At 38.3% G+C, this 14,136-nt stretch overlaps 1 protein-coding gene across 2 annotated transcripts in view; it reads left to right on the forward strand.

Moving 5' to 3' along the window:
• The first annotated feature begins 2,544 nt into the window (after positions 1–2,544).
• Positions 2,545–14,136, forward strand: part of LOC145246863 (non-homologous end-joining factor 1-like) — a 96,923-nt gene continuing 85,331 nt past the window's right edge. The window contains exon 1 of one of the 2 annotated variants that reach the window (XR_013863200.1): positions 2,545–3,395. Coding sequence is in view for 1 of the 2 variants with exons in the window: in XM_080108711.1 (XP_079964837.1) it covers positions 3,123–3,395 (273 nt within the window). In the remaining variant the exon portion in view is untranslated. The remainder of the gene's footprint in view (positions 3,396–14,136) is intronic. The other variant, XM_080108711.1, reaches the window with a different exon arrangement.

The following is a 14,136-nucleotide window of genomic DNA, read 5'->3' on the forward strand; positions in this document are numbered from 1 at the left end:
TTGGAAATTTTTCATTGCCCAGCGATTACATATGACCAGTAACTTTTCTCTTTTGTTTAAAAAAAAAAAAAAAAACGTGCATGCCTGAAGACAGTAGAGGGACAATCTGACCAATACCTTGCGGTCCTGGATATGACTTCAAACTATATCCAATGGCGAGGCCCCAGCTTGCGAGCTTTGGGGAGTGTGGAGCCACCCCTTAATTGCCATTGCTCCCAGGTCCACTCTGACCCGGAGTGGTAGTACCTGTTAGGGTCCCAACTATGGGTTAAATAGAAACTTACTTGAAAAAAAAAAAGACAAATATATTCTATTAAAAACTTTTTCTTCAAAATCACTGGATTCGGCATTAAATGACCTAAAAAGGGTTGATATGCCGTAAAACAAAAATAACCAACCAACCAACACGTTGAAGAAATAACACTAAAGATGAGAACAATAGTCCGATAAATACAAGTGATATAAACAATCAGGCCTCATCTAAAAAATTCAGAATCTTAACAGTGTTATAATCAACTGTTTGTAGTATGTTATCATCTTTTATCCTTCTTTTTAATAAATAAGATCTCCCGATCCCCGAATATATCTTCTTGGTCTTCTTGCTAGGATCCAACGGTGGTATCTGTTCTGTCTAAAAATGGTATCATGATATCGTGGGGTTTCCGTTTGGGCCGGACGCCCATACGATGAAAATATGTTACAGACTCCTATAACGATATTGGAGATAAACTGTAATAACGAGACCAAAATCAAAGTGTAGTATCTGTTCTCACTACATATATCGCAGTGCTGTTCTGGCAACACATTCTCGTGCCCGGAACACTCAGAAATGGGAAGAGTGAAAAAGGAGACAGACTCCTCAAATGGGGAAGCAACACTTGAAACGAAGGGGCGTACCGCCCGGACAACATGGAAGCAGGGGAAGCAGCCCGAAAAGACTGTACTCGGGGAGATGCTCCCCATGAGGGCAGCTCCCCCAAAGAGGGAGCAAATTGCAAATCCAGGGAGGCACACCCACAAGATCCTCCAAAACTAGGGGCAATAGCCCCAAAAGACATTACCGATAAAGAGGACACTGCTCCCCCAAAAGGGGAGCAAATCAGGAGAACGAGGGGGCATACCACATGGACCTCACCAACAGAAAAGAGGCAGAGGCCTCCAAAGACAATAAAGGGTATAATGCTCTCCAAGAGGCCGACTCCCCAAAAAAGGAGGCCAGTCTGAGAAGAAGCATTAAGCAAGGAGAGTTGGTCCCAAAGGAAAGCGGAAAAGAAAATCCCCTCAAAAATAGCAATACTTCCGCCAAGGAATAGCAAAAATGGTCTAACCCCAACAAAGATCCAACACTAACACCAACAAGAGGATCTGCGTGGGGAAAGGCCGTAGAGAAGCAACTGTCCCCTCAAGAGTACAGAGACTTGTACTTGACCAAGTACAGGCAATACATAGAGGGGGCAGAAATTAAACCAGTGCCAGGTGCCTGAGAGGTGATCGAAGGCAGAGTCTTGTCCTTTGTCATCTCTGATATACCGAACAATCTCCTGGGGATGAAAAAAGAAGACATGGCGGGGCTCCTACACAAATTCAACATTCCGGTACTATACCTGTACCAAAGGAGCTACGCAATGTGGGACATCCTCCTACCCACCAAAGACAATGTTGAGAGGCTCTCCCTCCAAGAAATCAAGCATGAGAGAGTCAAACTAATGCCGAATACCAGAGCAGAATAAGGACTCGGTTGCAGGTATTCAACGTACCCATGCAAATACCTGCAGAAATACTGGGACCCCTCTTCACTCAGTTTGGCGAGGTCAAAAAAGTAACCCCAATGCAGTCAAAAATCGGCACGCACCTGGGCAGTTATACAAGAGAGAGGGCTTCCTGGCGATACCAGCACAGCTAATATTTAAAGAGGCAACTATGACGGCGATAATGGAGGGTCGTTGTCCACACTGCTGGTTCTGCCAAAAGCAGGGCCACATGGCCAAGAGCTGTCCCCACAGGTCAACCCTGACTCAAACAACTCCTGAGGTAGCCCCAACCACTGAGACAGTTCCTACAGCCACTACTTGCACAACATCGGCACCAACCCCAGCGCCAAGAAAGTCCAGAATAATGCAGGAGGGCAAGAAGGAGGAGTGGAGCACAGTGATCGGCTGGAAACGGAAGCCCACAGCTCCATCAGCCATCATCCCACCACCATCCCAACAATCGAGGCAGCAACAACAACAGCAGCCTCTCCAAAAGCATCCTCAACCTAAACAGCTCCCAAAGGAGCAGGTGCAGCAGCAAAAGCCAAAGCAGCTGCAACATCAACAACTGCTGCAACAGCCACAGCAACAGCAAAAACTGCCATGAAAACAACGGCAACAAAGCAGCAGCCGAAGCAACAGCAGCAGGAGCAGCAAAAACAACCACAGCAGCCAGAGCAGCAACAGAAACAGCAACAAAAGGAGCAGCTACAGCTAATGGCCCCCACACCGACTGAAACGGGGACCAAGCAGAGAAAAGACTGCTCCTCTGAGGATGACTCCGCCAGCAAGAGGGAGAAGAACTTAACCTCACCACTCCCTAGTTCATTCGAAATAAAGAAAAAGAAAAAGAAAAGATTGAAAGGGGAAGATAAGGTGGCCTCCACCCCCAGTGAGCATACACCACCCCAACAATAACACAACCCACTTCCATCCTAAACCACACACCACACTAACAACAGACACCAACACCAACACCAGACACCACACCAACACCAACACCAGACACCACACCAACACCAACACCAGACACCACAGAAATGTTTGTCCCCAGACAAATGCAAACCGAGCCACCACCACAGAAAGAAAAGAATGAACCCAGGAGGGGGAGAGACTCTTCAGCTTCTCCCGCTCACGGACTTAACCCAACAGGGACCCTCACCCTTGAAACAAGGGAGGAACTGTGTTTTGTAGACCCCCTGTCTGTGGCAATGGATTTACACCACCGGCAGAGAAAAAAATTTTAAACCTCTGCTGGATTGCCAACAGATAGGGGGAAAAGACGTTAATGTCCCCTCTAATTTCCCGGATGCCCCACTGCTAACAACTTTTATCAGGCTTCCAGAGGCCTGCAAGACCAACTTGTGGACAATGCTGGAGGCCGCTGAAGGGGCTGTTCCGGGAATTGAACTGATTAGAAAAAATGACCCTTCCTTTGACAAACTCTCAAAACAATGCAAGGGAAGGGTCCCAGTGTTGGTTCATTCATCACTCTATAGGGCCCTTAAACTGACTTTCCCTTTGGACATCGGCGGCATTGTAAGAGAAGGTCAGGACATGAAAAACCTGACTACTTTGAGCATTGCATACAATGTCTACGTTTTTTCCTGGCTGATTTCGGAGCTAAGTGTGACACACATTAAGGTAGGTATCATGGCTTTGAATGTGGCTAGTCTGAATGCGAGGGGCTTGAGATCATTGGTCCGGATGGCTCGCCTCCGACACGACTTCTTGTCCCTGGGAGTGGATGTGGCTGCAATTCAGGAGACGCGTTTCGTTTCTTCTGTGGACTGTCAAGTGCTGGCCCGGTCTGAGATTTTGAGGTTTTCTCAGCATATGGCAGCCCACGGGGGAAGGGAGTGTCTTTGCTGGTTAAAGATCCCCTGTTGACGACGGTCGACATTGTTCATAGGGATGCGGAGGACAGGCTGGTTGTGGGCAATGTTGCCGTAAAAGATTCTGTGTTTCGGGTGATCATTCCAACACTAATGCTAAATCAAAGTATTTTCAACCAATGAAAACCACTTCAAACTCCAAAAGTAATAAGTCTATGTCAAATCATTTATTAATTCCTGCCCTCTATAATTAACAGAAGTTTCTGATCCTATCCACATCACAATCTCCCACCAGGAGGCTTATTTATTTTATAGTGAGGTTCAAATGTGATTCTAATTATCGCTAAAAACAAATTTTTTTTAACACAAATAGTTTAAATATTCTATTTCCTTTTCTGCTTTGGTGGGATTCGCATTCTCTAACACTCTCAAAAGCAAAGTTTTCACAGGAACGTGTTAATTCAAAGTATTTTCTACCAATGAAAATTCCAAAAGTAACAGGTCTTTCTCAAATTGTAAGGCGACAGCAAGCTAACAAACTCCTATAAAATAAATAACCAAAAACCAGAGACATATGCTCAACACCATGCCTTTATACAGGTGATGGGGGTGAAAAGGACTCAATGACTCACATATAAACATATATTTTGGATTTTTCGGACTACTGTTCTCACCTTGAGTGTCATTTCCATTTCCGTCGATGGAACCTCTGACCTTCCTCGGGTGTATCTTTGTACTAGAACTGTTCGCAAAGACTCATAGTACAGTGGTAAGAGTACTTGGAAAAATCAATTGTAAAAAAGGATATTCTCCTGAAGGTGAGCGGCAGAAAATACAATTGTGAATTACTTAGGACATCTATCCAGTCATGGCTGATGGAATGAGAGCATGCTACCCCCTCCCCCCGTGAAGTAAATAAAGGGTTCCATTCAAAATTCAGTCCAGATTCCTGTTAAGTAAATAAAGGGTCCTGCTCGAAGTTCTGTCCAAATTCCTGTATTCGACAGAAACATTCCAGAGTTCGACAACATACACCTGAAGAAGGTTGGAGGTTACATCGACCGAAACGTTGTGAAAAATGATACTCAAGATGAGATTAGTAGTCCAAAGAATCCAAATAATAGGAATTACACTCAAACTTCTGCATGTCAGGGAAGCAGGTAACAGGAAGGGAATTCCAAAGTCTTGCTGTCCGAGGGTAGAAACTATTAGAGTAGAAGGCATTCCCACATCAAGATATCTCGAACAGTGAAGGGGTGTGATTTTGCTGCTTGTATATCCATGTTGTGTCTCTTTCATTGTCGGCACATTTCATCACATGCCCTTCGTTGTTTTTCTTTTCTTCTCCTTAGTGGGGGGTCGTTGTACTCCAGGCAACAAATCGTCCTCTCTATCACCCCCACCGCTCTCGCTACTAATAAAACACACACACAAACAAAACAACTGATCACGCAATATTTGCATCAATAAAACAATCAGACAAGATTTAGTGCTATGTGTTTCTCGACTATACGTAACTTTTATATATATACTAGACTACCCGTGACCCATTGGGTCTGTATGTTATATTAGCTATGGAATTCATGTATGAGCGTGACACTTGTGACATAAAGAAAATAGGTTGTTTTTTTTGACACAACAGAAGCATTTCTATGAAAATATATCAAAATGAAAAATCACTGACGGATCACTCAAACATGAAAAAAAAAAATCGTCCCTATTCGTGTAAAGTTGCCTATTTTTCCGAATAATCGCTCAAAAATCGAAAATTAAACATGATTTTCCTACGAATCGAATGCCGACGAAAGTCATTTAGCAGCAAAAATGCACATGAACCTACCGATGAGAAATGTAAGAATGAAAACCCATATTGGAATCCTTCAACCAAGTTATAAAAACTTAAAATCTAAAAAAAAAATAATTAATAAAACCTGAATCAAAAAAATAAAACCTAAATAAATAAAATAAAATAAAACTAATATTGAAACGGATTAGTAAATGTGTCAATAAATTCACCGTTCTCACACAAGTATTTTGTATCTAGAAATGTAAACAAAAAATAAAAAAAGAAGGAAGGAAGGAAAAGGGACGGATAGAGAGTAGTAGCAGTAGTAGTAGTAGTAGTAGTAGTAGTAGTAGTCTTGGCTTTACTACAATTGTTCTTCTGTTTGTCAACGGGTTAAAGTTGTTTAGTTGTAAGAAAATAGCGACAGTATAGTTGTAATAAAGAATAGTTGCAAAACACTCCCACTCTTCCCATGTTAAATAATAATTTCGAAATAATAACGTTAATATTTCAGTGCGCAGGTCAAAATCTGCAAAAGAAGTGATTTGTGTTTATTTGTTTACACCGGAAAGTGGGTTACATCACTCGTTACAAGGTTATTTGAGTTTTATGATTATATGGATTAGTATTTTATTTATTTACTTTTCGCTTTTCTTATCATTTTGTTTGGCTACGAATGGGACATCCTTTCGGATGCCAGACATTCACCCATTACCTCATACATTCCAACCGAGAGATACTTTTAAGATTCCAACTATCCAAGTTCAATTGTTTGTATCTCTCTTGCCCTTGGTTTACCGGGTATATTTGCCAGGTAGTTTTTGAAAATCAATTTCATGAACCGGTTGCTCCTATAATTACTAGAATGATGGAAATCTTCCTACGATTCCAGTTTCTTTTCGTGTCGTACAGAAGACCTTGGTATTTCGTTATCTTTGAATTGTTTACATTATTATTGTTTTATTTATTTACTAACAGGCCGTTCAGCGTTGCCCGGTCGTAAAATATGAATAAATGTTGTATTTTAATTCATGCAGAAACTGAGACATGTGCATGCGAGATTATGTTTATATTATTTAATTATCATTTCACACTGTATAAAAATTAAAAGCAGCAGTTGGTGCTTTACAGTGCAATTTTCAAAACAGTTCAGTTTTTATTTAATCAATTGGAATTCTTGTCGAGATGAGTATTTGGCATTATTTATCCATTTATTTATTTGCGGACTATTATAGTTCTTGTTTCACGACGTTTCGGCCAACTATTCCTCTGGCCTTCGTCAGATGACCACAACTATATTTTAAGCCCCTCCCCCGCTCTGTGGGTAGACCACTGTCATAAGTAATCTCACCCGCTACTTAATTGGCTGAAAAATGCGAGGCTCACTGTTTATTTGTAAATAAGCGGTTTGAGCACCATAAAAGTGGTGGACGAATGTTTGCTTAAAATAGACAATTCCATTGTCTATTACTATTTATTTGATTGGAATTCTTTTTTTAGATGAGCAATTTGTATTATTTATCCATTTATTTATTTGCGGACTGTTATCCTCATCTTTATAGTTGTTGTCTTTATGGAGATACAAGAAAAATGAAAAAAAAAAAAATTCTTGTTGCTTAACTATTGGGAGAACTTTATTTCTACAAAAAAAAAAAAAAAGAAAGAAAGAAAGAAAATCTAAATCAGGTAGGGAGGTGCCACTCGGACATAGTGTACGATAAGTTAAGCGATGAACAGCCATTTTTTTTTTTTTTTTGCCCCGTGTATCATAAAGACAGCTTTGAATGAAATAACATTTTCAAAAAAAAAAAAATAAAAAAAAAAAAAACGTAACAACTACAAGACATTAAATAGTATATAAGTCCATAGTTAATTAAATTTTACTGCGTTTGGTGTAAGACATTTGTTATTTTTTTATTATTTATGCTTTCTTGGCTGTTAACTATTCTGCACTTTTAACGGACTTTTAAGCTCATTCATCTTTAAGTCCCGGTCAGATCGGAATACTTTAAATAACAAAAATGAGTGTTTGTTTTCAATAAATATTTAATAAAATTATTTGTGCCCCATACATCGCTTTATTTTATATTTGATTTATCTTTAATTTGTTGCATTTTGAGGGTGCTGGCAATGGTCCTGTTGTCATAACTTGGATCGGTAGAGAGCATGAGTCATAAAGTGGCGCATCTCCGATCTCGCTCGTTGAACATTGCATCACTTTCAGACATGATGGAAGACTCCTATGGCTGTTGTGATTTGTACACAACTGGTAAACTAGTAGATGGTCTACAACAAAAATAGAAAACCGGTTTTCATCAAACGGAAATGGAATCATATCGTCTTTTCTAGGGCGACAAGTTTTATCATTTCACACTGTATGAAAATTAAAAGCAGCAGTTGGTGCTCTACAGTGCAATGTAGACTATAATGTATTGTGGATTAAGTCAGATGAAATATGCAGTTGATCTATAAGTTGATCAGGGTTCAGTTATGGATTCATTTAATCTTGTTAAGACTCAATCGTAGGTGTGTCCCTTTTCTGCCGGAGATTCTTATGGATGGATCTGCTTTCGATAAAAACCAATTCTAAAACTTCTTGATCTTTCTTTCTCATTGCATTTTTCTTGGAGTTCATATATTAAATCCATTGCTTTTTTCTGATTCGGGTAAAACTGGTTCCATCTATCGTTCTAAACATTTTCTCACACCCGAAGTTATTCTTGGTCCTGGATATGACCTTAAACTATATCCAATGGTTAGGCCCCAGCTTGCGGGCTTTGGGGAGTATGGAGCCACCCTTTAATTGCCATTGATCCCAGGTCCACTCCGACCCGGAGTGGTAGTACCTGTTAGGGTCCCAAGTATGGGTCAAATAGAAACCAACTTGAAAACAACAAATATATTCTATTAAAAAAATTTTCTTCAAAATCTTTGGATTCAGCATTAAATAACCAGAAAAGGGTTGATATGCCGTAAAACAAAAACAACCAACCAACCAAAGTTATTCTCTATATTTACAAATCTACTAGCAAATCATGTACGGAGTATATTATTTAATTAATTGATTTTTTTTATTGCGATGAGTAATTTGTTTTATTTATCCATTTATTTATTGCGGACTATTATCCACCTGACGAGGGCCAGAGGAATAGTTGGCCGAAACGTCGGGAAACAACAATTAGAAGATGAGGATAATAGTCCACAAATAAATAAATAGATAAAAAATAATTCACTTTTTCGTATTATTTGAGATGACGATTGGTGATTCGTATTATTTGGATTCATCAGACTACTGCTCTCATCTTAGGAGTTATTTTCACAACTTTTCGGTCGATGTAACCTCCAACCTTCTTCAGGTATAGCTTGTCGAAATCGGGAATGTTTCTGTCGAACTCAGGAATTTGGGTGGAATGTCGAGCGGAACCCTTTATTTACTTCACGGGGGTAGCATGCTCTTGTTCCATCAGCCATGACCCCCGTGAAGTAAATAAAGGGTTCCGCTCGACATTCCACCCAAATTCCCGAGTTCAACAGAAACATTCCCGAGTTCAACAACATACGCCTGAAGAAGGTCGGAGGTTACATCGACCAAAACGTTGTGAAAATAACACTCAAGATGAGAACAGTAGTCTGATGAATCCAAATAATATGGATAACCAATCCTCATCTCAAAAATTCAGAAACGTCAGTTCACTTTTTGTAAAAAAAAAAATTTTTTTTTAAAACTCGACCTGAGATCGAAACCAAAACCTAAAGACAGTGAGTCAAGTACGATAACCATTAGGCCAGCTTTAAAAAGTGTTTTCAAACCTACTTATTCTTAACATAAGGAAGCTGTGATGTAAACGATTCGCTCATATGCAGTCGTGAAACATTTGACAAACCAATAAAAAACGACCCCCCCACAATACCAATTTTTCAATTTTGACCCCTTAGCAGCCCTTTTTTCCAGATGATAACGGATTAAAAAGTTTTCCACATGTCTGAATACCCTATAAACTAAATTTGAAGTCTGTAGATCAAAAATTCGTTGAGTATATAGGTTGAGAATTGTCCTCATACACAACATTCTCATTTTTTATAGATATACAGGGTGAACAGAAAGTCCTTGGACCAATTCAAAAGTGGTTTATTAATAGAAAATTACAAAAATATAAATTAAACATGAATGAAAATTATAAGTTAGGAAACCAAGAATAAATTCCAATTATTTATTTTCAATGTGATGTCCCTTCCTTTCGATTAGACGTTCAATTCTCTGTCTGAAGTTACCAACCGAGGCACGCAGCGTTTCCTGAGGTATTTTAGCCCATTCACTCAGAAGAGATGTCTTCAAAGCATCAACACTTGGATGAGCAACAGAACAAACCTTTGCCTCCAACAAAGACCACACCGAAAAATCCATGGGATTCAAATCAGGCGATGCAGGAGGCCACATCTCCTTACTCCAGAATCTTGGGAAATGACGTTGGCACCAGTCCTGAGTTTTTCTGGAGGTGTGGGATGGTGCTCCATCTTGTTGGAAGGTGAAAGGCTGATCTTTGAAGTGTTTCTTCATCTCTTCAAATGCTGGAACCAAAATATCGTTAATGTAGCGATCTGTGTTGATCTAAACCCTCTGCTCCACGAAAATCAGAGGCGACTTCCAAGATTTGGAGACTGCAGCCCACACCATGAGGGAAGTCGGCTTTTGTCGCGGGAAAACTATTCTCACGGAGTCATCAATGTCTGCTGAAGATTTTGTGTAAACTCTGTCGTTCTGATTGTTAACAGTCGCTTCAATTGTGAAGAGTTTTTCATCAAAAAAAACGATCTCTCGCTCTGCCGTGCCAGCCTTCAGTTCGCCAAGAAGAATCTTTGCTCTTTCAAGTCCCTTGTGCTTTTGGGCAGGTATGAGGTACTGTCTCTTTCTCATCTTGTAGGGGGACAACTGGAGATCGTTTTTTACGATGGTTCTCATCAAGGTCACGCTCACATTCATGTCTTTAGCCATGTCTTGCAGATCTCTTCGGGTTCCTCCTTACCCTCTCTCGGACAGCTTTAATCACCTTCCTTGTTCGAGCAGTGCGAGGTCTTCCACTCCTAGGACGGTCTTCAGATGTACCAAGTTCCTTAAATCTGTTCACAACATGGTACACGGTGAATTTAGCCACTTTCAAGAGCTTAATAATCTCTGAGTTTGTCCTTCCCGCGTAATGAAGCTGAATTATGGCCTCTCATTTGCTCATTTTTCTGAAAGTTTAAACAAAATTATTTTAATATTTTTGTTGAAAATAATTAGATCAATAGTTAGATTAAATACTTACTTTATTCGAAAAGAGAAAAAGTGATTTTAACAATATTTAATTTGAAAACTAAAAATTGTCCAAGGACTTTCTGTTCATCCTGTACTAGCAGGCTGCCCGGCATTGCCCTGTCATAAAATAAACTTAAATATGACATTTTGATTAATGCAGATTTCGTATTTATTATTATATTATATTGGACCCAATATATAGTAATGATTTTAAAAGTTTTTTTTTAAAAAATGACTCGTGCACCATCACCGAGAATTGAAACCAAGACGTTCAGCTTACGATTTACTTTTTCCTGCGACGTTAATATTTGAGCTATGAAGACATGTTTGCTGCAAGGCTAAAAATTCAAACATGAACCAACAGCTATTACATTACACATGCATATTCGTAATACCGTGGTTCGACCTTCACCTGGCAATTTTTTTTTTTTTTAATTTTCACACTTTGTGCAGATTTTCCTGGCTAAAACCGAAATATAAAGTTTTGCATGGGTTCGAATACATATATATTAATTTTCATGTCTGTAGACCAAAAATTGATAGAGGAGTTTGGTAGGAAAAATTTTTCAAACAAATATATATACGCATACATAAATATATATATATAGAAAGAGGTTTGTATTTACTCTAAGCCTTTTACGCAACTATTATGTCAGTATGAATTATGTAGAATATCTGCATGGACATAATTACACATAATAGTTAACTAAAGATTATCATCCCATAAGAAAACCGAAAAAAACTAATAGGGAATTAATTAAAATGAATGTTTAAAAGAATATGCAAATTAGCTAGATATTTTGCTAATGAATGTAATTCCACAACCCATATATAAGAAAGTTGTATTTTTTTTTTTTTTTTAAATGAAGAGAAAAAAGGGTTTTTAATATGAATATCAATACACAAAAAAAAAAAAAAAATTTATAGAAGTATAGATAGATAGATAGATTGATTTTTAATTTTCGTACTATTTTTTTCTGGCTGGGGATAAAACATCCTACCGGATCTCAAACATTCATCCGCTATCATACATTTCAACCGAGAGATCTTTTTAAGATCCCAACCATAATCACTGGAATTATAGAGATCTTCCTAAGATTGCAATTTCTTTTCATGTTGTCTGTATTTTGTTATCTTTTTCCCTCTCAGCTTTGTTTAACTCAAGCATCACTGAGGACACTAACTTCTACTACGGTTGCTTCTTCCTCCTTCTCGTCCCATATCACTATGTTAGGTTCAATAGCTCCATTTTTTAGGTACATAGCTGTAAGAATTGAATAGTCATAGTTAATGGTGTATAACTTATTTCCAACTGTTATTTCTGGTATATGTTCTCAGGACTTGCTGCTGCATTTGATATTCAACTTCTTTCTTTTTTTTTTTTTTTTACAATTTTCTTATCAGTTTGTTTAAACTGGGGATGGGGCATCCTACTGGATGCCAGACATTCACCTGCTATCTCATATATTCCAACTGAAAGATCTTTTTTTAAGATTCTAACCATCTCTTTCAATGCAATTGTTTGATTCTCTCTTGCACTTGGTTCACTGGGTCAGTATACTGTGTGGTATGTCTATCAAACGTTGGGGTTACCAGTATACGGTGTATATAAAGAATGTTAGAGTTATCAATATATACAGTGCCTATCGAATGTGTAGTATGGTTTTTCACTAGAGACTTTGAGACAATTCATTTCATGCCTAAATATAAGCACATCTTCATTAAGTCCGTAAGAGACTTTCATTGGTATGAATTACCGCGCTAAGAGTTTCATGGACTTCTGCACCATGCTGACAGTACAAATATTAGATCCTTTACATCAGAAGGCGTCTTATCGACCCCTTCTATGGCTGCAAACTCTCATCTTCGAAGACAGAATGAACCTGCTTCCATTTCCTGTTGAAGATATAAAGACTAACAGCTGTCGAGGTTGCAGGCAGACGGAACAGAGTTCCACAGGCGTGCAGTTCTAAGAAAGAAGCTTTGTTCATGGAATCTACATTTTGATTTAGGCATAGATAAAGAGTGGGGGAAATTTTTCACAGTGGATTCAGCTAGATGGGTGTTTTTCGTGAAGGATTGGCGAGGGGGGGGGCAGAGATTGGAGTTCAGACGAGAACCTGCCATGGAAATAACGATAAAACAAGGATAGGCTTGCAACGTCTCTTCTGTGGGAGAGAGGTTGCAGGGTAGAGAAAAGGGCATCCCCACTAAGCCACAAAGTCTATTTTGTACTCTGTCAAGGCAGGATAGGCTGTTTTTAGCAGCTCCTGCCCAAATATGGCAGCAGTATTCCATCCTTGGACGTACTTGGCTAAATATTTGAAGTCTTGATAATGACTTAAAAATAAAAATAAAACAAAATACTGTTAGAAACCCACCCAATAGATGTTACTGTGACATTTATTGGGTGGGTTTCTAATATGGTGATACAGCATAATCGCATTGACACACCGGTTCTCGTCAGATCACCGATCTTAAGCAACGTCGAGGCTGGTTAGTAACAGATGGGTGACCATTTGGGAATTCTAGGCACTTAATGAGCTCTCCGCTAGGTGTGTCAGAAATTTTGTGAAAAATATTGAATAATTCCACCCTGTCTTTCTAAGTTTATAACTCCTCGAAAAATGTAATTCAAGCCCTAATTTATTTTTTCAGTTTAAAAAAAAAAATAAACACCATGTTTTGTTTTTTTTTAAAGGTTTTATACTTCGGACTTTACAGGTAAATTTCTAAAAAACACTACTTTTTTTTGTTTTAAATTTGAATATATTATTTATTGATCTTTTATCTTCAATTTGTGATGTATAACACTTTGGTGAGTAAATTCATTATTTACTTTTTAATAGACACTTGAAAATGAGGGGGGCGTGAATTTAAAAACAAACGTTTGTCTAAAATATTATATTCGATTTATTAGAAAGAGCATAAAATTTCACATTGACCCTGAAAATATTGTAAAAATAGAATCGATAGAAAAATTTTGATAGATTTTTAAAGTTTAAAAATTGAAAAATATTGAGTTCGTACAATTCATTACTGTTTTTTAAAAAATAAAAAAAAATATTTCTATTACTTTTAAAACAACTTTAATAGTTTATTTTGGAAGTATAATCCATAAAGAAAATAAACAACCCACTTTTAAAAGAGAAATTACGAGTTTATTATATTTTATTCGCAGTTTCGTGTTAGGGGTGTCAAAAATTCCTACAAAAAATTCTGATACACCTAGCTCTCCGCTTATCTCGGCATTTGTTTCCAGTTGTCTTGTATATACACTTCACTTGTTACTGGTATTTAACAATGTCGACTCAGGAGGGGTGTGGTTGGAGATTGCGCATCTCCTGTCACAAAAATTTCATGTGCAGGCACCATTTTGTGGGTATCCATAGTCTGTCAAAGACTGAAGGAGCCCCTTTTTTTTTCCTAACAGTATTTTGTTTTATTTTTATTTTTAAATCAGTAGTC

Source organism: Euprymna scolopes, chromosome 24 (assembly GCF_053919585.1).
Source record: "Euprymna scolopes isolate OS-2025 chromosome 24, ASM5391958v1, whole genome shotgun sequence".
In the NCBI taxonomy this organism is placed as follows: Eukaryota; Metazoa; Mollusca; class Cephalopoda; order Sepiida; family Sepiolidae; genus Euprymna; species Euprymna scolopes.